Source organism: Phaethon aethereus (assembly GCF_964289735.1).
Source record: "Phaethon aethereus genome assembly, chromosome: 3".
NCBI classification, from domain to species: Eukaryota; Metazoa; Chordata; class Aves; order Phaethontiformes; family Phaethontidae; genus Phaethon; species Phaethon aethereus.
Genome location: NC_138576.1, coordinates 64,671,175 through 64,693,906, shown reverse-complemented (window position 1 = coordinate 64,693,906; position 22,732 = coordinate 64,671,175). Strand labels below are relative to the sequence as shown.

At 38.3% G+C, this 22,732-nt stretch overlaps 1 protein-coding gene across 11 annotated transcripts in view; it reads right to left on the bottom strand.

Annotated features, from left to right (window-relative positions):
- Nucleotides 1-4,815: 4,815 nt before the first annotated feature.
- Nucleotides 4,816-22,732, bottom strand: part of EYA4 (EYA transcriptional coactivator and phosphatase 4) — a gene marked incomplete at both ends in the record, with an annotated part of 138,387 nt that continues 120,470 nt past the window's right edge. For 7 of the 11 annotated variants that reach the window (XM_081998270.1, XM_081998267.1, XM_081998271.1 and 4 more), the window contains 7 exons: nucleotides 4,816-4,896; nucleotides 6,524-6,624; nucleotides 8,940-9,061; nucleotides 10,830-10,944; nucleotides 13,346-13,506; nucleotides 13,613-13,671; nucleotides 19,937-20,026. In XM_081998270.1, coding sequence (XP_081854396.1) covers nucleotides 4,816-4,896; nucleotides 6,524-6,624; nucleotides 8,940-9,061; nucleotides 10,830-10,944; nucleotides 13,346-13,506; nucleotides 13,613-13,671; nucleotides 19,937-20,026 — 729 coding nt within the window. Of the gene's footprint in view, nucleotides 4,897-6,523; nucleotides 6,625-6,663; nucleotides 6,765-8,939; nucleotides 9,062-10,829; nucleotides 10,945-13,345; nucleotides 13,507-13,612; nucleotides 13,672-19,936; nucleotides 20,027-22,732 lie in introns of all 11 variants that reach the window. The other 4 variants (XM_081998272.1, XM_081998274.1, XM_081998276.1 and 1 more) reach the window with 1 other exon arrangement.

The following is a 22,732-nucleotide window of genomic DNA, read 5'->3' as shown; positions in this document are numbered from 1 at the left end:
GGGGAGACCTTCTTGCAGCCTTCCAGTACTGAAAGGGGGCCTATAAGAAAGATGGGGACAGACTTCAGCAGGGCTTGTTGTGATAGAACAAAGGGTAATGGTTTTCAACTAAATGAGGGTAGATTTAGACTAGACAGAAGGAAGAAATTTTTCACAATGTGGGTGGTGAACCACTGTCACAGGTTGCCGAGAGAGGTCATGCCCCATCCCTGGAAACATTCCAGGTCAGGTTGGACGGGGCTCTGAGCAACCTGATCTAGTTGCAGATGTCCCTGCTCATTGCAGTGGGTTGGACTAGATGGCCTTTAAAGGTCCTTTCCAATCCAAACTATTCTGTGATTCTATGATTCTAAGACATGAAGCACTGCTCCCAAAGACATTTACAAGTTTCATGAGGCTCAGCTTCAACTGGAATGGCTGCTTCCCTTCGGTAGCCCAGTCTGTCTCCTGAACAACCCACGTCCATAAGAAGAATATTAGCATAACATTAATAAGTCAATTGATAAGGGAATATAAATGAATACAGTATGTGTCTAGACCATCAGATTGGTTTGTTCTGTATTTTGCCCCAAGGACACCACAACAAAGGTGTCAGTTGTCTCTCAGGCTGCATGTGGAGGAAGGCACCTGGTGTTCTTGAGGAGGAACAGAGGGAGGTTCCCTCTAGCGGCTCCACCTTGCCAATAGTACGTAGGTGAGCCAGTCTCTACCAGGCCGCATGGGCACAGTTGCTCCAGGCGTGAACTAGAAAGGCAGTGCAGACATACTTAAAAAGAGGCCAAGGTCACACTCAGTTCCCATGAGAAACATGGTGTACAGAGGGTTTCAACCGCAAACCAAACATCTTACAACATGGTATAGTGCAGAAAATGACATTTCCAAGTGTATTTATTGAGAAATAGTAAAGATGTACATAATTTTACAAGCTTTTAATTTTAATTTACATTTTCTTAAATTATGTAGGCCCTAATAAACTATAATCTGCTAATACATGACAGACACCCTTGGCTTCAATTATATCTCCAAAATGCTGCTATTGCTGGGATTTTGGCTCATGTCACTTCAGCTCCTCTTCAGAGATACTAAATACCATATTCATTTAGAGCATATGCCTGGTATCAATCCTGTAAAGTAGAGATGACTTTTGAACCAAAACCCTGGATCTGGATACAATCTCACGGCTAAAATCTAGTCTTCCTGTCGTGGGCCAAGTCCATATTCTCCATAAACTTTGCAATTCCGATTGGCTGCAGGATTTCATCTGCCCCGAGACGAAGTGTGCTTGTAATACAGGATTTTGATTTGGCCTCATCTCCCTTGTCAGTGCTTACACTGGAACATACTCTGCATCTGCTTTAGATGCAAATGCTGCTGCTCACAGTGGTTTCTAATGAAAACAGATCTGGGAGCTGGCTGCCACCTATATCTTTGTGCACAGTCTCTACAGGCATCTAAAAAGAAGCATCATTTTTAGTTTTTCCTGTTCTCTTTCACTGATATACTGAACTGTACGGAGTTATATCTATTTAAGATACTACCTTGTGACTGCAATCACACTGCATTTGTATTCTGCAAGCTGACTATTCAAATGCCTAATGAACGTTCAAGTTCTGTACTGACTGAAAACTGCTACAGTATCAGAAAAAGGCATTATATTCTATACTTCACTTGCCCAAAATACTTGCAAACATGACATTGCGCTCAATCTTGGTTGAGGAGAGGCTGAAGGGAAGGCAGTTTGTGATTAATATGCTGTTGAATTAAAATGCACTCAATGTCAAAATGACCAGCCTTCAGTTTAATCTGCATAAGCCCATCTGGAACAGTCTGGCATGACCACGTCTCTGCCCTGGTTATTTTCTCCTCTGTATTGTTCATGCAGGAAAATGTATTGGAGCAAGTTTTCTCTACAAGGCAGGCGTGTACTACATGCTTTTATTTATAGATACATAACAATTTTGGCTTAGCAAGAGAGTATTTGTGCTCTGCAATTTAGTTTTAGAATTTTAGTATTGCAAAGGTTTTTGAGCTAAACCCTTGAATGTTCTTTGGATGTACATTTTTGTGGATTATTTATTTTTATAATTATCTTCTGCTATGGTAGCACACAGAACCCAAGTTAAAATAAGAACTTCGTCACGCTCTGCAAAACTTCCCTCCTTTTGCCTCCTTCTCCTCTCTCCAAGTCCAGTATATTAATTGAGCCATACCTGCCACAGAGAGCTAAACACAACTCCAATGAAGGCACTGCAAACCTTTTATAAGAACCAAAGGTTGTTGCTGGGCTATTTTTTATTCTTACATCTGATTAGGAAAAGAACACTGAAAAGCTGAACAAATAACTTGAGAAATAATATTGCTTCATGCATTTAAATAACGCTATGACTTGTCCAAAATAAAAAATAAAAAAAAAAAAAGAAAAATAAGCTAGTTCACCATACCAATTTTTTGTTTTATAAAGGCTTTTATGTTGAGATTCTCATGCAGTGTTATGATGCTGGAACTTGAGAAGGGCATTGTTTGAACAATTATCCTATTCCAGTAGAAACACTTTTTTTCCTACCTGAAAAACTATAAAAAGCTGGTATTACAGCTTTTTATGAAAAATGTACTTCCAGACTAAATTTGACTAGACAGGTACTGTAAATATAAAGAAGGTATGCATCATTCTTACTTTTTGGACACACAAATCTATCACCCACACAGCTAGTGGATAATGATTTCATATGTGACAAGTCTCATGTGATGGCTTTAAACTGCCCAGTGATAACAAATTATCATTAGTTTGTTGCGTGGTGACTTGTATATCTAATTCCAACAGAGAAAAGAAATGTCACCTTCACGAATTTATAGAGGAGTTTTGCCTTGGACTTTTAGTGGCTCCAGGCTTTTACCTACCAACTTTCATATAACCTACGAAGTTTAAATCAACAAACTTACTACCTGATAACTAGACATATGGTGGCTTTTCAGCACAGAGAGGGAAGATCTTTACCTCAGTGCTGACTACTGTGCTTGCGTAGGCATCCTGGAGTTTACATTTAACACCTCTTGCACGCACCTCTTCACACAGTCAGAGCACAGGCAACCTTGGTGTCTCCACAGTGTTAGAAATCAAAAAGCAGTTTCCATCTTCTGCCATGAGAGATGAGCCACTTGCTGTTGTTTCAGAGTGCCCACGATGCACGTGGGGCTCTAGGGACTCTGTGTGCAATATGGACCTTGCTCATTTTCCAAAGCTGAAAGACAGCATATTCAAAACTTGCAAGGTATTATCACTGTATGGACTGTAATTTTTAATAGAAATTAAAATGAAGTTAAAATATTTCTCAATATTTCCTCACAGAAATCCTCTCCTCAGATGCCTGACATGCTATTGAAATTTCTGATTCAAAAACATTTAGGGTTGCTCCTATGTAATATCGTTGTGCATTCAAAAATGGGTGAGGAAAATCATTTTAATCCAAACCAGAAGACACATAAATGTGGAACAGAATGGAAAAGCTACCAAAACACTATTATATTTACCAAAGTGGACTGTGCTGCTGAAATGGCCAATGTCATCATGCCAGCAACTTTGTCAGTTTGTGTTGATCCTGAATATGCTAAATGTAGCATCATTTCTGCATCTGACTGGTGAGATATTCTGTAGTAATTTTTCATTCCTAACAAACTTGTGTTTTATTCCCCATCTGGGCTTGACTCCACATTTTTACCTTCCAGTAATGCCACTTGCACACTTTGCTGGGTGGGAATTTGTTCTTTTATACACAGCAGATACACTCACTGTATGGCTTTCAGCGGACTAAGTAATTCATGAATATGGCTCTTAGTTCTCTTGTCAGAGAATCAAGAAATGATGCTGAAGGTGTTAAACACTTTTTTTTAGCTTTCAAGGTAGCGGTCCCCAGTATCAACCTCCCAACATACTCTTAACTTTCCTCAAACAATCAGTGGAATTATTCAGAATCCAAATAAAAACACAAACTTTCCTTTATTATTTTTTCTTACTGCAACAAATACTTAAATGCTTTGGTGCAGCCCTGCTCTTTGATTTCTTTGGATTTCAAATTTGGTCATGTCAAAAATTATCACAAAGGTTTTTTTGTTTATCTACATAGTTTTTAACCAAAATTACATTATAACACACGAACACAGTCTTCTCTTTAAGGCACAACACATCATTATGCACATTCTGTTTGCCAAACTTATAAAAGAGACAATATTATATAACCCTCTCCCTCCCCTGCCCCCCCAAAAGAAAGAAAAATTGCATCCACTTCCAAAATCAGCTGCTAATAAAGTCACAGTAAATTATTTTCATCAATAATTTACACAAATTACAGGTCTAGACAGGATTGTCATTATACAGTCTGAGTGCATTCCAATTCAGATTTTCTGGGTTAGGTAGGCTAAAGTCTGGTTCAAACCTCAGTGCTGAGAATATATCCCATTTTGAGGAATGTTGTTGAACACCACCTTGTCGGCTGGAAAACGCGTGTTGGTGCTTTGCCAGTTCGAGTCCTTTGTTCACTCCTGTCAGGGCTCACTTGGTGTGTACCAGCAACCTCCACAGTTTTAATTCATTTAAAAACGTTGCATATATAAGACCATAGAGCTTCCTTACGTAGCACTAATGTTTTAACTCCATTCAGCAATCTGAATTCTTCAATTTGGAATTTTTAATTCCAAGTTTTTCTTCCCTTCTTAAGACAATTCATATGTGTAAAGCCAGAGGCATTGAATCACACATAAAAATTCAGTGTACTTGAAATATACATATAAAAAACAAGGATCGCCAACTTTAGAACACAGTTACAAATACTCTAGTTCCAGTGCTTGATGGAGAGCCAAGAGGTCCGAATGACTGGATATCCTCCAGAAAGGCATGTTGTGCTGTGTTTGTTAGAGGGGGGAAAAGGTCAGGAAAGATGAACGCTGTGACACAGGGCGGTATATGACACACGAGGCTAGTCAGATTACCGCCACATATTTTACACCACTGTGTTTCTGGATTGATTTTTGCTAGTTAAGTACTGACAAAAATCAGACCAAAATAGATCTGAGCTTAAGAGTTCAACTGAAGGTAAAATACTTACTTAGTCTTTCTTAATAGCTTCTTTGGAAAGGGCCCGTTATTTAGAAAGGGCTATTTGCTTATTGTTAGTATGCAAACCCATACGAAGGAGCATTAATAGGAAATCCCTTTCTGCTCCCCTTATTAGGCTTTTCAAAAGACCAAATGATCGTTTAAAAGGCTATAAGACTTTCATTAAAAGAGGCTTCACACACAACACTTTGAAACAGAATTGAATTACATTTTTGTCCATCTAGGGGGAAAAAAAAGAAATCTCTCTGGATAAGAAAATAACGCATTTCTGGTTTCAAAAAAGATAATTTGTGTTGCAGAAAGCATCAGTGTCTGTGAGCGATGCAGATATGTGTACTATTCTCCTTCAGCAATTCATCAGAACAGAAAAAACGCCATACTTTCATGTTGTGTTCAGATCTATTTGTACTGAGCTATATTCATCCATCATTCTGAATTCTGTATCTATCCATGCAATATAGCCAACGTTAAGAAAAAAGCATGCCAAACTGGAAAGTACACAATCCAACCACCTTTGTTTAGCATAAACTATGAAAGACCCATCACCAGTACTGTAGCTATATGAAGGAACCATTTGGAATGAGCATTTTGGTAATTTTCATTTTGTTTCCATTCCAGCCACAACGCTAAAAGGGCACTTTGTTTTGCTACTCCGAGCACAACGATATTTACATCACTTGTCCTGTGCAGACATCGTGAGGCAAAATTTTTCCATTTCTGCACACTTCCAAAGTGCTATTGGTAAGTATGGTACAAATTACTAATTTGATCTGTTTCTGAACATTGAAAACTTATCTGGTGAAATTTAGACTTGAATTATTATCATGATAAAACTGAATCTTTCTAAAGAAACAGTTCTTTTTTAGAAACACAGATTTGGTGCACAATCTCTATGTTGTGTTCTTTTTCCTTTTGCAGATATGTCTTTCTTGAAGCAAATTATATGTTCATCATATTTTCTCCAGTGAACTACAGATCTTCAACTATGTTAGCAAAAAATTTGCAGTTCGTTAGATGTTTTTCCACATTCTCTGTAACACTTCTCTTGAAACCTCCCCGATTTCACCATTTAAAGAAAACCACCACCCAACCATCATGTCATAGCCCTTTCTATCTCTTCTGTTTATCTTTAATTTGCTTGAAGCTAGCCAGACATTTTTGCTGCAGTCATTTTTCATTTATTTTAAAAATAATTTTGCTTTTTTTTTTCTTTCCAGACTGAAGTGAAGCAAATGCTAGAATCCAAATGGTTCATTTTACTCTAAGTTTTGATCTCATCATGCTCTTGTTACCTTACATCTGTGGACTGAAATTAATTGTCATTCTGTCATTGTGCAACACTGACAGAAATGCAAACAGAAAGGCTTGCATTAGTAGCTAAGTATCACACCAACATTTCAGGAGACAGGTTACCTTTTTTGCTGCCTGTTCTTCTTCTACACCATCCCCAATTACAACATATACTACTTTTCTGCCAAACCTTTGCATTATTCGTTCAAAGCAACTTTCTTTTCCTGGAAGATAAATGAGATAAGAGTTCAGAGTGAAGTTACCTGATTAGCTGCATGCTCCTCATCTCGGCCATCTCCAATCACAACATAAGTTATGTTAGTGCCAAATCTGGACACTATACGCTCAAAACAGCTCTCTTTGCCTGAAAAACAATGCACTACTTATTCAAGCTATCAAGCGAGTTATGGTGAAGCCCTACAAAGGATTATTGCAGTGGTAAGACATTGTTACTACTAGTTTTTAAAAGTTCCCAGCCTTTGAATTTAGTGCCAAAACTGGTAAGAAGCAATTAATTCCCTTAGTGACACCAAGCTGTTCCAGGTAAAACTAAATCTCTTTCTTAAGAGTTACAGGAAAGCCACTAAGATAAATGTAATTAGCAGCACTGCAAAACTAAGTAAGTCAGTGAATGAATAATTTAATTTAAATATTTCCCTATTATTGTAGTAATATTTTTCCAAGGATAGCAGAAATTTTAATTCGGATGTATCTGCAACAATGAGTGATGTAGCAATGGAAAAAGTGCTCAAAGAACAATGGACAAGCAAAGCAAAATTAGTTCCTCAGAGAACTTCAGTGAAGCATTTGGCTCTTTTGGAGAAATGTGGAAGCAAGCAGGCTAAGGCAGTAACAACAACAAACAGGACTGAAAGGGACCAAGCGAAGTCATCTACTGATCTCATTGTATTGCAGGTTCAGTTTTACCAACAAATGCTTGTGCTATTGATCCTAAAACTCTCCAGATATGATGATTTCACTGTTTCCACAGGGCATTTCCATATTTAATTAAGCCTCTCCATTAGGAAGTTTCGCTTTGACATGCGACCTACATGTGCCCTATTGCAGAGATCACCACCAATTATCATACTTCCCATCAACCTAGAGAAAGATTATTTCTTTCCTCTCTAAAATAGCTTTTTACCTTGTTATTATGTCTATCTCTGCCCCAGGTTTTTCAGTCTCTTCTCACAAGCTCATGATTTCTAGATCTCCGATTCTTACTGCTCTCTTCTTGCTATTTTTTCAGCTGGCCCACAGAAAAGGGCTTATGATTAGGAAAAGCATGGTGTGTTTTAACTATTGAGTGAGGACCAGGTTTCAATGTGTGCAAGCAACAGCTGCAGTTACAGTCCTGTGCTTAGCACAGTGCAGCGATCACCGGGATGAAAAGTAGAGAGAGAGAGATCTTGTTCCCAGCAGTTTGCTGGGCTCCCAACAGCTGTAACAGCAGCCACACTGTTCCCAGAAGGAATTCCTGGTGCAGAATTACTTTGACAGAGCTTCCAGAGACTGTGCTTCACTTCACCACCCCCTTCTGCGCTGTTGGCACTATTTCTTAATGCTCTCTCCTTTGGTCTGAGTGCCATCTCAGTGACCGAACCCAACATGTACAGGCTGTATGACAGATGACATTCATTCCAGAGGCTGCTCAGTACCATGTGGTATTTGGGATACTTCGTGCCTCAACTTAAGTTTTTAAAGTACTTGAGGCATTTCGTGTAGAGGACACCTACAGCTAATTAAAGGATGACTGAGGTAACAGTTTTTCCTGACACTGTTAGAATATGTATTGATTTTTCACTTGTGAAAGTAATTTAGGAAATATTTTGTAATGCTTTTGTCAATGAAGTGACACACTCCATCTTATGTAAGGTGTCATAGGTATGGAAATTAAGCATTCCTGAATTAATAATTGGTAAATCACGAAATCTGACAAAATTATCAGTCATTGTAGGCTGTGTCACATTTCACAGGATAGATAACTTTTCTTGGTTTCCAAAAAAATTTTGGATGCGACTTCCAAAACCCATAAATTTCCAAACTGTAATACACAAGAGGCACACATTATCGACAGAATAGGGAAGTACCCTCTATCCATCAACACAGCTTCTGTTGGTAACAGTTGCCATTATCATCACCGAAGTACTATGCTTCCAGAAAAAGCTTGTGAAGGGATGGCCTAGCTTACACAGAGCTGAAGGTCAGGGCAGAGACCATTTTAACAGAAGTCCTGCTTAGATTTGAATTCACAAAACACTTTTCTTCATTCTTTTCTGAACATTTTTTGTTTTCTGCACCATACTTAGGAGTTTCTGAAGCTTTTAATCAGTATGGGGACCTTTATTCCTTCAGGCATCATTGAAAATAAGGTGAATTTGGAATTTATCGACATAAACACATCTGAACATATGCAGTGCCTAAATCTTGTAACTAACAGTTTAAGTGTCAGGGAAGCGTCTTGGAATCCAGCCATTACTGGCAAAAAAATACTGGTAATGCAGTGTAGTCAGAATGGATGAACTAATAATTTTCTTACCTATTTTGGTTGCACTGTAAATATTTTCAATAGGAAAAGCTCCTCCTAAGCTGTATAGTAGAACTTTTGCAAGTGCTGGGATAAGCTGGGTTGTTGTTACCAACACGTTTACACAGTTACTCCTAAAATGAGAGAAATAGTTTAAGTTTAAATAGTTTAAAACCATTACCCGAATGCTGATGAGGTGAATCAGCTGTGGAGAGTATATTCAGGATTCCTCAGCATTTACTTTCACTCACACAGCAGTGCTGCTCAGCACCATCACTTACAGAAAAATGTACATAAAACTTTTGGCAAAATCCTTTAAAAAATATGCAGGCCTGGTTTGTAGGAAATATTCCACACTGGTTTATAAAAACCAGGTCCTTGTAGACAAGTCCAGTAAAATACAGACATTTAAGATCACCAACTACCTCCAAAAATAGGCACTGGAATGCTTTGAAAGCATCATTTTCATGCTGGCAATTAATTGGCAGTAGCTACCAGCCAAATAAAAGTTAGGAGAACGCAAAAACATAATTTGTTACTCCTGTCTGGAGGAGAAATAAACAGCCAATACACATTTCTGCACACTGACATCACTTTCTTCATATTTCAAGAGTAAGAGTATTTCTCAGAAGAGAAAGAAATACAAATGATCATGCTAATAAGCTAGCATCGAACGGTGAGGACGAAAACTTGAGTGGAGAAGTTGTGCCAGCAGTTCCACAACAGAAAACTCAGAGCCAGGCTACTTCAGGCACTGGCAGCCTGGAACACGAGTGTCACCATGGTGTGAACATGGGGCTGAGAGCAAACAGTTGTGCTTTTTCCTCCTGGTTCTTCCACAAATTCCAAGCAAGATCATAAGCTACTGCTTCTGCCTTAATGTATCTCAATTTCCAGTCAGGAACATTTAGGTAACGTTTAGCTGCCCCACGGGTAGCTTCTGAAGAGAAGACAAAAGTCTGTTGTTTACCAGTCCTGAGTAACTGATAACAGTTTTCCAGACATCCAATGCTCAACTGGCTCTCATTACCAAATGTCTTTTTGAAGACCAGCAATTCAGAAAGCAATGCAGAGCTAAACGCAATGGCTACACAAATTTTTACTTTTTTTGTCTTGAGGTGCTTAAGAAACTGCAAAATAAACAACAACTAAGAGATAAACATATGCAAGTCATTACATTTAAAATAAGTTTTCAGATCTTTCTAAGTTTGTTCTTTCCACTTGATGCTGAATCTTTTCCCAGACACGTTCAAAAGGCAAGATGGCTTAACATTGTTCTTTTTTATGGTTTAAAACCAGAATTTTTGAGGATTTCTGATAAGATAGATACATATTGCATGGCTGACTAAGCAGCAGCAGTGTTCACAGTTTTATTATTTCAAAGGAACAATACATTTTATGTCTCATTACTGGGAAACCAGAATTCTAACTCAGTTAGAACAGATTTTTGCTCTTCTGAAAACTTAGATATATGCTTAATCATACTGATTTGTCTGGAAGAAAAGAAGGAAAATGTTTTGTGTTCTGGGATCTATTACAGTATTTAGGTAGCACTGTGAATAGGCACAAACTTTGAAGGACAGAACAGAGAGGCATGGAGTTTGGAAGATGCTGCCCAGAAGATAATAAACTAAAGGCTGACTCAGAATCCTACAATACCCTTTCAATGTATGCAGGGATACTTGTCACTTTTTAGAAGACACTTCATACTATCTTTAGTAAATGCTGGAATCACTGAAAATGAAATCACTTTCCATGGAATTTTTCTTATGTCCTATTCAAAACTCATGTGAGACCTGTTCTGTCCTTTAAGGCACTAATTTATTGTAACCTAAAATGTCAAAAAATATCCATTACAAGTCCAAAATTAGAAACTTTTTTACAGTGGACTCAAATACATACCTTGTGCTGATAATTGATAATGATTTAAGTGCATTTGTTAGCCAAGAGTCTGTCAGAGCTTCAATCTCTGCTCTTAATTGCAACCATGCATCTCTTTTTGCGGGACCCAGGAGTCCTTTTATGTAAAAAAGCAAGAAAAGAAAAAAAACCCAACAAATTAAATTCTGTATTAGCTGGAATATATAGATTTTATGGTCATTGTTTCTATTTTAAATTCCACAAAAATTTGAAAAACAACATCAATGAGAAAATCTATTGGAGGCTCAGTAAATTGCTCTCTGTTTTTAGTTGCACTCCACTATATCAAGCAATGTCACAGAGTATTGCAGATACTAATTAGTCGTCTGGGTTTTTTTGTCTATTCAGGCTACATCACTACGTTTCAAAGTATGCCTTTCAGAACTACCTATTTTTTAAACCAACTCCTCACATACATCTTACTGTCTAATTATCAGAGGCAATGTCAAGGAGATCCATACCATCAGGATCATAGGCAGAGACTCTCACTAGAATAAACGTTCCTTTGCATTATCTGTGTATGTTTAAAACTGTCCTGCTTATGACTCTGTACATAGGTGAACATCAGGTTACACATATGGAAATACATTTGTTTGCTGATGGCTTACTCTTCAGGTCCTGTTGTAGTTATAGCTTCTGCTATAGCATTTACAGCCCTGAAACAGCTGTACATCTTATGTTCTCATATCTCTGTTAGGCCTTAAAAGCACCTTAAAATCTCCTTTTGGGTATGAAAGGTCAGATTTTAAAAAACACCCAGCCTATTGAATGTTGAGACATGAGTTCTTTGAAACTGAGCTAGATTTGGTCCTGGAAGAGCAGTGAAGCAGGCTTCATGACCTTTAGTATCCCTCTCCTCTTTCACACTCTATGTTCCTAAGAAGTGGTAGTACTATCTTCAAAAATCTCAAATGAAGCAACCTAAAAATACCTAGTTTGATCTAGCCTTCTGTTGCCTTCTAAAAGCTATTTTGAAATAGATAGATACACATGTGATAAAAAGATTATTAAAAAAGCTAAGAAGTAGCATATGAATGAAGGAACTTGACCACTAAGGATGGAATATATTTCAGAACATGATTTGTGGGAGAGAATAAAAACCTTAATACAATGTACCACATATCTGCACTCTGCCTTTGCAATGATTGCTCCTCTTAGATTGTTTCTCTATGCTTTGCTGTTGGACTTAAGCTCTTAGTAATGTTAAAGGCTTCACAAAATGCAACAGCTTTAGAATTTAGATGCATTAGGAGATACAAGAAAACCCAGTAAACTTTTGGGTAATACTATTTCAAGTATTATTAATACATAAAAACTCTACTCATGACACCAATGAAGGAGAAGGTAGGGCAAGTAAAAGCCAACCATCTAATATCACCCTTTGGTCATATTGCCTCTTCCCGTGGCACATAAAGACTCTGAACTACTAAAAGTGAAAACTTATATTTGAGATTTACATAATTTAGAAAATTATTACGGTAACAGCTAATACACTGTCCATAATAGTTGTACTGTTTCCCATTCCTGAGACACTGCTGGAAGTGCTAAAAGAACACAAAACTGTCTGGTTTTGCTGAAGATGAGTTTTACTTTGAGTTTCAGGTTCCTTTGAAATAAATCTTAGATGAGCTGAAAAAGCCCATGCTATAGAACGGCAGAGTGTTCACTTGGACTCATTCTGGTTGGGTTGGCCTCGTCTTATCCTCAGCTGTGGCTGTAGCAATGCTTGAGGACTTCTAAAAATTCCCTGTTCTCACAGTGTCTTCTTGAGGGAGTCAGTCGACATATTCCCCCCTCAGAAAAGGGCTGGCTGTCTCTGCAAGTCACACAGGACTCTCCAGAGCAGATTCTTTCAGTTCTGCGGCTTCATTTCCTACAAGCCTGCTGGCATGGACATGAGTGAGTCCATGAATGAAAACAGTAACAGGAAACCTCTCAGCCCAAATGAGACATGGATTTCTTGCTAACACAGTTAACTGTGTAAGCTACAGAGTCAACAAAAGGGGCTAGTGGCATGGCAGTGCTAGAATTTTCTTGCATCCACTGGTGAAAACAGACTAGCAGGTACCCAGCAGAGAGTTTAGCAGTGTGTTGTTACCAGCCAGATCATGAAAATGTAGGATGGAAAAGGGCAGCCACAACCAATTTGTGCTGTGGAAACTATACAACCTCTTTCCTAGAATAAGAGCGTATCTGGGGTCGAACAAATGTCTCAACCAATCAGTAAGGTAGGTAGAGCCAAGCTGGGTCTGAAGGAGAAAAACGGGCTTGTGGAAGCTAAATGGAAGCCTCCTCGGTTTCCCCATCTCTGGTTCTCCTGCACAACAGCACAATGATGGCTCTGCCATTACAGTCAGTAGCTTTCAATAGCCCACGGTCCGGTCACATCACTTTCCAGTCACTCTGTGGCTTCCAAGGCACATTCCCTCAGCAGGAGTCCATTGCCATGCAGTTTAACCGGATCAGCATTCTAAATTGTTTTTCACAATTAAACTCACCTCCTATGTTGTTCTTGTAAGTATTATACAACTCTTTTACTCTTCTGTAACGGAAAGCCAGCTTCCTCATCCAGTCAACCCCTCCTCTTACACCTGTTGGCAGACAAAGGTTTGCACTACTTGCAGCTGCATGGAAGCCATCAGTTGCAAAACTGTAGGTACTGCAAACACCCAAAATACAGTAAAAATAAATACAATGTATTCCTGTAAATGCTCAATTTATTTAATCTTTGAAGAAAAAAAAGTGAAACAAATGCTCTGTCTTACCTTAGGTCTTGTCCATTATCATCAGAAGAAACATCATCTATATGAACTTGATCACACTCCTGTTGAAAAAATAAAAAGATAAATTATCTTACCAAGAGAGAATGCTCTCATGCTTAGTACAGATGCTGAAGAAATGATCGGTGCAGGCAACTAAGTGCACCAGAAGATGGCAGCGTATGTACACTTACAGCCTCCCATTACCACCAATTTCTTTAAAATAATACAACCTTCAACTCATTCTACACTGTATGAATTATTAGTTAAAATCGGCCTTTAGAAAAGCGAGATGTAATTTTATTGTGATTTTAGATTTAAATTATTTTAATTTTAAAAAACCCAACAATTACAAGTCTCATTTAAAAGCTCTCTAGCATACCAATATTCCAAAATCACCTAAACCTTATTTCCCCACTTCCTAAAAGCTAATGATGATGAACCTCCACAGGCATGTAATTTCTGTTAAGTCTCTAGGAGTTTGGATGCTTATCAGATTCTTTTCTTGATTTATCCAAATGCCTTTGGCTGGAAAATCACAGATAATCAAGCAGTCCTGGAGGATTTCATTACTTCCTGGTTTCGGAAGGGATGGAAGTAACTCCAGGGAACTGAGGTACACTGGAAAACTGAACTCCTCTCCAGGCTGGTTTTATAATTGGATAGCTATCAAATATCCTTTTCTGCACAGTGGTTATGGCAGAAAGATATGAAAATGTGAGGGAAACACAAATAAATAACTCAAGCCACCATGCAACAGTAAATATGAACAGGCATCTTATTACCTTTTTTGGTAGTTGCTAGAATTAACATCTTTACCCAAAGACACACCTGATATTCAGTGTCTGGAGATTTACTTTCCTGTATGTAAGTTATTTTTTAATATTTAAAGTAACTGTTCTTAACACAATCGTAATTTATGAAAAAGTTCAAGGACGTATTTAAAAATTACTCCCCAACTAACGTTTTCAGATAATTTAATCTCATTACTAAGACAAAATGAGACTGAGCTTTCAAAACACATAGTTCTGTGCCTTAAATAAAGAGTCGTCTGAGTCATCTACTTCAAATAAAGTTGCTGACAAGCAGCACTTAATTCAGACTCTTTGTGACATGCAGGAGCACAAGAGTTCTACGTTTCCAATCTCAGTCCTGTACCAGTGCTAAGCTGTCCAGATAAAGGATAAATCTGAGCAGGGGAGTGATTTCCAAATGTGTATGCCACAAGTTCCTAGACTGTGAATTTGGGGAATTACAATTTCTTCTTTCTTTTTTGTTTGCTTTGCACTGAATGAAAACTTAACAGACTTTTACTGACATGAAGTTGTTAAAAAAAAAAATTAGCAATTTTGATGTAAAATAAATAAATGTAATTTCATTTTCAAATACATTATTTCATTGCATCATACAAGCAATCATAATTTAAAATTTTGTGTCAAGACTGAAAGAATGAGTGGCCAAACCCTGCTCATCTGGCTTAATCCATTAAGACAGGCATGAAAGATCTGCATTCAAGGGACAGAAATGAAGCATTCTTCTCCCCATTGGAGAAATAAAATTTTTTGGTTCTGTCTGAGGAGATTATCTTGAGCTGTAGAATACTTTAAATAAGCTGCTTTTGGATGTAAATAGCAGATGTAAAAAGAAAGAAAAGGGGAAGTGGCAGCTGAAATAAAAGATTAATTTCTTTATCTTTATTTATTACTTACAGTCCAGGAAAAAAAAAAAAGAGACTATACTCCACCCAGTGTAGGACAGGAACTCAAAAATCAGACAAAAAGCCTCACTTTGACAAATTCTGAATCTGTATTTTGCAATATCTGAGCAGTATCTGGCTTCATAATCACCTTCACAGATTTCCCTGTAACTGGTCAAAGTGTAAGATAATTTTAAAAGTTTCAAAATCAGTTCTGTGGATTTGAAGGTGTACTAAGTAAATGGAGGGCACACAGAAGCCCTGATGGATAAGGAGTGTCTGCTGCTGTTTGGGTTTTGTTAAGCCTTTCCGCTACACTGTTCCAGCCTTAAGAATTCCAGATAACTGTTCTGCTGATAATTTTATTATTAAGTTAAATATAAGTGGGGGGCAAAGGCTCAGCTGTTTACTTCTATTTTTTTAATCTCACCATATGCTCATTGACTCCAGGAACAGGAGATGAGGGCAACATGCAGTTTTTTGATTACTTGCCCCTTGTCCCTGCAAGGCGTTTCTTAAGTTTCCAGACACATAAGAGGATCAAACTCAACAACACTCTCCAGCCTCCTCCTTTTCTTCCTTCCTCTTCTCCTCTCCGTTCTATGGCTCACTGCCTCACCACACTGGCGAGACACATTTGCTGACCAACAACAAACTCATCTTCCCACCGCTCCTTCCTTGGTTTTACTTTGTTTTCTCATTAACTTATCTACTTCAACTAAAATGTTTATATTTTACAAATTCACTTATATGGTGTGAAAAAACTTCCTGGAAAATAAATAAAAGCAGACAGTTTGAGCAGATTTGAGGTATTTCTCTACTTTTCCCAAAAGAAACAGGAAACTGGTGGCACAACACTAGTTGTGGTTGTTGTAAAAGAGTTTGCTTGTAAAAGAGAGCCAACAGTCGCAGGAAGGAAGAAAAGCAAGCAAGCTGTCTGTCACTTTAAATGTCAAGGTAAAATACTTTTCACATCAGCTACAGTACTGGCTACACTCAAATCACAGTGGCTCACTGTCAGTGCAAGGTCAAAACTAAGACAGACAAAATATATTTCCTATTACTGAGAGTACAGGAAAGGAATCTAGGTAGAATAAACTGGCTTTTGCTTGAAGCAATACTAATGCAAATTATATCTGAGTGCGGTCAATTCTTTGCAGCAATTTTTAAAGCCTGAAAATTTGAGAGTACAGAATCAACAAATCATCCTTAAAAATTATTCTCCTGGAATGGACAGTACTTTCATTATCCAGTAAAAACACTGACTCACCACCCTGAACACAAAAATGTTATTACTGAGGGGATATTCAGCAGTATCCTTTCTCAGGCTATACAGAACACCCCTTTTTATGTAAATGCTTGAGTCCCTGTTAAAACTAGTTTGACCTGCATCACAAATTCTGGGACTTACCTGAATCCTACTTTTTATTTCTCATTTCCTTTTCTAATGAGAAAAAAACAATGACAAAATCTTATTTAAAATATGGTAGGATTATCATAAAAATGGAAACGTAATTCAGTTTGACTGAAATAAATAGCCTTTTTTCTTCATCACCCTGAAAGTGGAGAGGGAAAATGGAGTTGGAAGATTCATGTCTAAATTCCTGCTTGCAATTTGGAGAAACTGGGTTCTTTTCTGTGCATAGTATGCCCTACCAACATTTCTAAAAGCTGTCTTAAAATTAATATTGAGATAAGGAGAAAAATTTCATTTTATTCCTTACCTGGTTGAGAACAGAATGCATTAGTCTGGATATTATTTCAGAACTGAGTCCCATCTCTAAGCATTGTTTAGGCACATGAACTTTCTAGAGCACCAGACTCCTATTTTCATGGCAAAACACCAACTGCCCTCCCAAGCGATACTTCTCAAGCTAACTAAAATTTATACACTGAGAATGAAATAGCTGGAGAACAGCCTAGCCTGAAATAAAAGTGCAGCTTGGCTGATTAGAACATGGGTTACTGGGTCAGCAGGGAATGTCTCAGCAGATCGGAATTTCTGCATCAGCAGTCATTGTAGTGAGATAGATTTGCATAGAGGAAGGAAAACTTTATTTTTGTATGTGATAACTTTCAATAACTTGGTTATTTTTACTAGACCCTGGTATGCGGTGTTTGCAACCAAGAAAGACGGGTTAAAAGAGAGCTTAGAGGATGTAGTGACTGGAGTCAATATTACAGCAATATAGTTCATTAGTACATTACAGTTGTCATGTCTGGAGCCACGAGGTTTATTGTGGGATGAAGGTGAAAGCAAGACAGAAGATATGGGACCTGATGGCTCAGCATTAAAAAAGTGAGATGATGAAAGGATAAGTAGTCTGTCTGGCAAATAAAGGCCTATCTCACTTCCTCCAGTAAGAACTAAAGGTCTTGTGTCTTGATGGCCATGACCATCAACAGCTCAGCACTCACCTCCCCTCTCCTGGGGGAGGATGGAGAGAGGAAGACAAAGAGAGATGGAGGGGGGAAGAGATGAGAGAGAGACCCCAAGTCAGAACTGGGGAATTCTCAGAATTCATTACACATTCATCATGCAGATGCACTGTAATATTCAGTAATGGCCATGTGCTCTGCAAACATATCTAAACAGGCAGATTTATTTATCTGCATATTAAAGGATGCCTCTATGCACTTTGCCACAGGATGCCATGCAATTATATCTTATTTGCTAAGAAGATAGAAAATTGTTGGCCTTCTTGCATATGCCAGAATGTGTTCATACAGCTCATTTCAGAACAAGAAATTTGGAATTTTGGTAATCTTGTAAGAGAGCTGGTTTTGAAAGAAAGATGAATTCTGGGCTAGAAAACACTTAATTGTGTATAGAAATTGGTTTTAATCAAATCAAGTTGATTGAGTTATGAGATTCTCCAGAAGACTCCCCAAGTGGTATTTTTTGATTTATCTAAAACTGAAAACTGTTTGGATACTGCTTGAACTCTGGAATGAGCTAGAGTATGAATTTTTGGACAGGATATTAAAACCATCCTATGAAGAATATACAAAATGTGACGATCCACCTGATGTGACAGCTGAACCTGAGATCAACAAAGAAAATAAATAATGAGAGAAAGGAATTAACCTTCAATGGTCATAAGCAAGGATAAAGAGGTATAGAAAGAGGGCAAAGCTCCATTCTGCTGTACTCTTCCACTTGAACTCAGCACAAGATTGAAGAACTCTGGGCTTATGCTACTGAACAGCTTCAAGTTCATTGGGTGCCACATGAAATCTGAACACGCAGGGGCAAAGGTCTGCTAAAAAGAAATTTAAGCAACGCTTTGAAAAATTGATTTGGAATCTATCCCTGGTACGGGGTACCAGAAGGCAAACATTCACTGAATGCACTTGCATTGTCAAGTGATGACTCACTTAGGACTGCAATAAAACACTGACTGGCAAAAGTGTGTCCAGGGTTTTACTTTCTTATGTTTCTGCTGCTGGAAGAAGGAAGTGCAGCTCAGGTATGGGGTGAAGTAGATCCCAGTTTCTTGACTTAGAAAGAGCTAAGAATAAATGAGGTCTGCAAGGGACAACAAAGACAACCTCAGCCTAGTACCTTCTGCTTTTCTTATTGCCTTAGAGTCGATGAAGGAACAAAAGAAGCACACACGAGAAAAATCAATGACCCAGTGAAGGGAAAAATCTCCTCATTTTTTCTGTTCACTCACCAGAGACCTTCCTCTGGCATTTTAAACAAAACCTCAAAGTCTTCCAACTGCCATTAGTGGCAAAAGATCTGTCCACGCAGGGAACTCGGGGATCCACTCCAAGTAAGAAAACAATTGATTTAGACTGGGGAAGGTCTGAAAAGCCCATAGTTTAGTTTAAGAACTGTTTTCCACCCCTTGTCTCTTGACACACATGGTTGTAAGACCACCACTTTCCATGTTAACAGAACTAGACTCCCGGAGTGAAACAAGTCATCTGTGAAGCCCAGCTGATGGGTCAGCTCCCCAGACCACTGTCCCTTCAGCAGTCCATGTGTGTGCTTCTGACAGGTGAGCAGCCCACAGCAGTCCCTCCCTAGGAAGAGACCTCTCCCTTTTCTGACTTGATAGCAAACTGCACGACCTGGGCACATCGTGACAAAACATGTGGTCGCCTAGTTACCTTGGGAAGAGACATCACCAATGAGCACATCTATCATAGACCCAGCTCTCTGATGCTGCAGTCTTTGAGGTAAATGAAGAATATTCTACCTTCGACCAAGAAAGGGTGGTATGGGGCCAAAAGGCTACTCAGGTGTGTGAAGAGAAGAACGCCATCTCTTGTGGTCAGGTGATGGCACCTACCAAAAGCAAATGTAGAGAACTTCAAGAGAAAGAATGGGAGGCACGTATGTCCCCCTCCTGGAAATGAGTGCAGACAGCTCTAAATCCAAGGAAAAGGAAAAGATGGCCACAGAACAAGGAGAGGAAAGGGTCTGCAAATTCCCTCTCTCACGCAGTTTCATGGAAGGTGCCACAGAAGTCACTGCCACTTGGCTAACCAATGTCTGATTAGAGTATGACAAACTCCAAGTCTGGAAAGGCAGAAAATGTGACACACAACAAACACTAATGCACAGGAAAACCATTATGTTAAAAACCCAGGCATAATGTTGTTCATGTTCCTTTGATTCTTACCTCTAAATCATTAAAAAATAAATGTGTGTCGGCAAGATTAAAAATCATTTCTTCCATTCGCAGTCCAAGGGTCACTGCCATTGGTGGATCCTTAAAAAAACAGAAAGCAAGGTTAACTACTTAAATACCTTCAAGTTATATCAGAATTACTTTAAAAACTGCTGTATACAAAGTGTTTTGAAAAATTAACACTGCAAGAAATGTCTCTAAAATACTTTCAGTGTTAAGCTACTTTAATATAACACTACCAGAAGACACTGCTGAACCTGTGCATCTTGGGAGCTGGGGATGTTGAAAGATCAAGTTTTTTGGAAGTCAAGGCATTTGTAACCTGGCTAAACTGACAGGGGAAAACCTGGTGGCCAGATGTAAACCTGCATAAAGAAGGCTGTAAACAGAGAAGGAACTCTCACAAAAGATATATGTAAGAAACCCAATATTTATTATTATAAGAATACACTAAATTTTTCATCCCTGAGCCTTTCATAAAAATGTATGTGTCTTGCCTGTCAATCTGTAGGCAGAAAAAAGCTGAGTCATGGAGCAGTAACTAATTTTTCTGACCCAATGCACTGAGTCAGCAGCAGAGATAGGAATGAAGTTACCTCATGTGACACCCAGTCCGCTGCACAATTCCTCTGATCTCTTGGCTTTTCCTCCCAGTTTTTGGGCACACAGAAGTCCTGACCAAGGTCATGCTAAACTGGACTAGGAAAGGTAATCTCTACCAAATGACTACGTTGTAAGCGATTATCCTACACTGTGATAAGAGGGTGAGATTTAAGAGGCCTTTTCAATTTCTAATGTCTCTGCTTTATAAAAATACGAAAGGTTGTCTGAACCTATGCTCATTTCCCCAAATTGAGTTTCACTTTGGACAAATCATCACTGCCTTGCCTATGCTTATGCCTATATCACTTCTTTCCTACACTTTCTGCAGCTCCAGTATGTATCTTCAAACCCTGTGCTTGGTCCCCCTCTGTCTCCATATTTACCCTTCTTCCATGCAGGCACTCACTGATGAATTTCCGGGCTCCCCTTTAGGATTTCATTGCAGGTATTCATTCAACAAAGTGCCTGTAAGTGTTATTCTAAGTGTTCTTCAGCAGACCTACAATCTATGGCACAATTCTTTAGGAGGTCCATAGGAACAGGAGAGCATATGTAAGTTCATTTGCTACAGATCATCCCTTCATTTCTGATGAAATGCAGGATGCCTGCCCCTGGATGAGATTAATTCAAAATGTTGCTTTTATTCGCAGGTCAGCTCTCACACTGTTAAATCACTCTACCTCAGCGAGATACCACAAATTTACTGATCTGTAATAACAGTTTGTCTGAGAGCATTTAGTGTGCAGTAAATGTGAGATAATGAATTTAACTTTGCTAGGCTTGCTAGGAAAGAGGATAAGCCAGTTTGTGTTACCTTACATTTGTTTTGGAATAAGAATGTACATGAAGAGTTCCCAATGCTTAGCTGACACCTGGTAACTAGTTTTATTATTGCCTTAATCATCTGCCTGAGCTTGTGGGGTTCAGTTAACTTTTTTATGCTTAATGTACTGCAATGGACTTTTAAAATGTATGTGATCTTCTCATTAAAGTAAGAAAAAAATCTATATTTCATCATTTAAACTCTGATTGACACTAGAACGTTTTAGAAATTCTTTCTTGAATACCTTGAGATTAAAAGTCTAAAAGTTTACCAGCATCTGGCAACAAAATCACACAAAACCTCAAATGATCATTTGTTAGTATTAGGATCAAAGGCTTCCCAATCAGGATCAGACGTCCGCTACTCCAGGGCTTCGCAATGACAGAATAAAAGATGGCTTCTGCCCTCAAGGACTTAAAAACTAATGGTAAAATCTAAAACATAGACATATTTTGACCCTTGCTCATGAAAAAGTCAGACTTGAAGGGGAGAATAGTGTACAAGAAATTGTAATGATCCAAAGTTAGACCCAATTCTCTGGCAGTGAAAGGAAATATTTTTATGTTGACCCTTGAACTGGTCTAGACTACCCTTCAGAAGTAAAAGCCAAACGCAGTGCCTAGCAACATAACTTCATCCCCTACATCTTCTGCAGTTACGTTCACTGGATCTGAAAGTCATGTGGCTGAAGGCAGCAGCAAGTGCAAAGGTCAGTTTTCCAAGGGAATGATTAAGGAACACACGTTAACAGATTTGCAAAAATTCATGTGAGATACTTAGAACACAAATCATCAAAATACTCTGGACTCATGAGATTCCTCATCAAGCCATAATGCTTTTATCAAAATGTCATCACATATAAACATGTGTTTCTCTCTCCTTTCTCTTGCAATTTTTTATGTGCACAGTAAATTATAATTTTTTCTTCCTAGATACAATTTAATAAAGAGTATTTGCAATATGCTGCTTTACCTCAGTCCTACGAACACTAAGGCATGTGCATAACTTTATGCACAGGTGGCAACTCATTATTATTTATGTGAGTTAAGTTATTCACTGGAGTGCTTCCAAGACTGGAATCTCAGACTTTTGATTCTCAGCCTCTTTTTTCCCCTTCCTGGGTAGAAGCAGACATAAATGCGGAAATTTGCTATAACATATTCCATTATAATCCAATTTATTTTTACAGAAACTACCAACTATGTATCACAATTTCCTGCCTTGCCTAGTACAGTTGAAAGACGTAAATGTGACAAAGCTTTTATGATTTTCTTATTAGTTGTATTTTTGTAACCAACTATGCCTGACTTTATTACTATTAAAATGAGATTTCCCGTGTTCCTGTTTTGACAAAGGCGTGC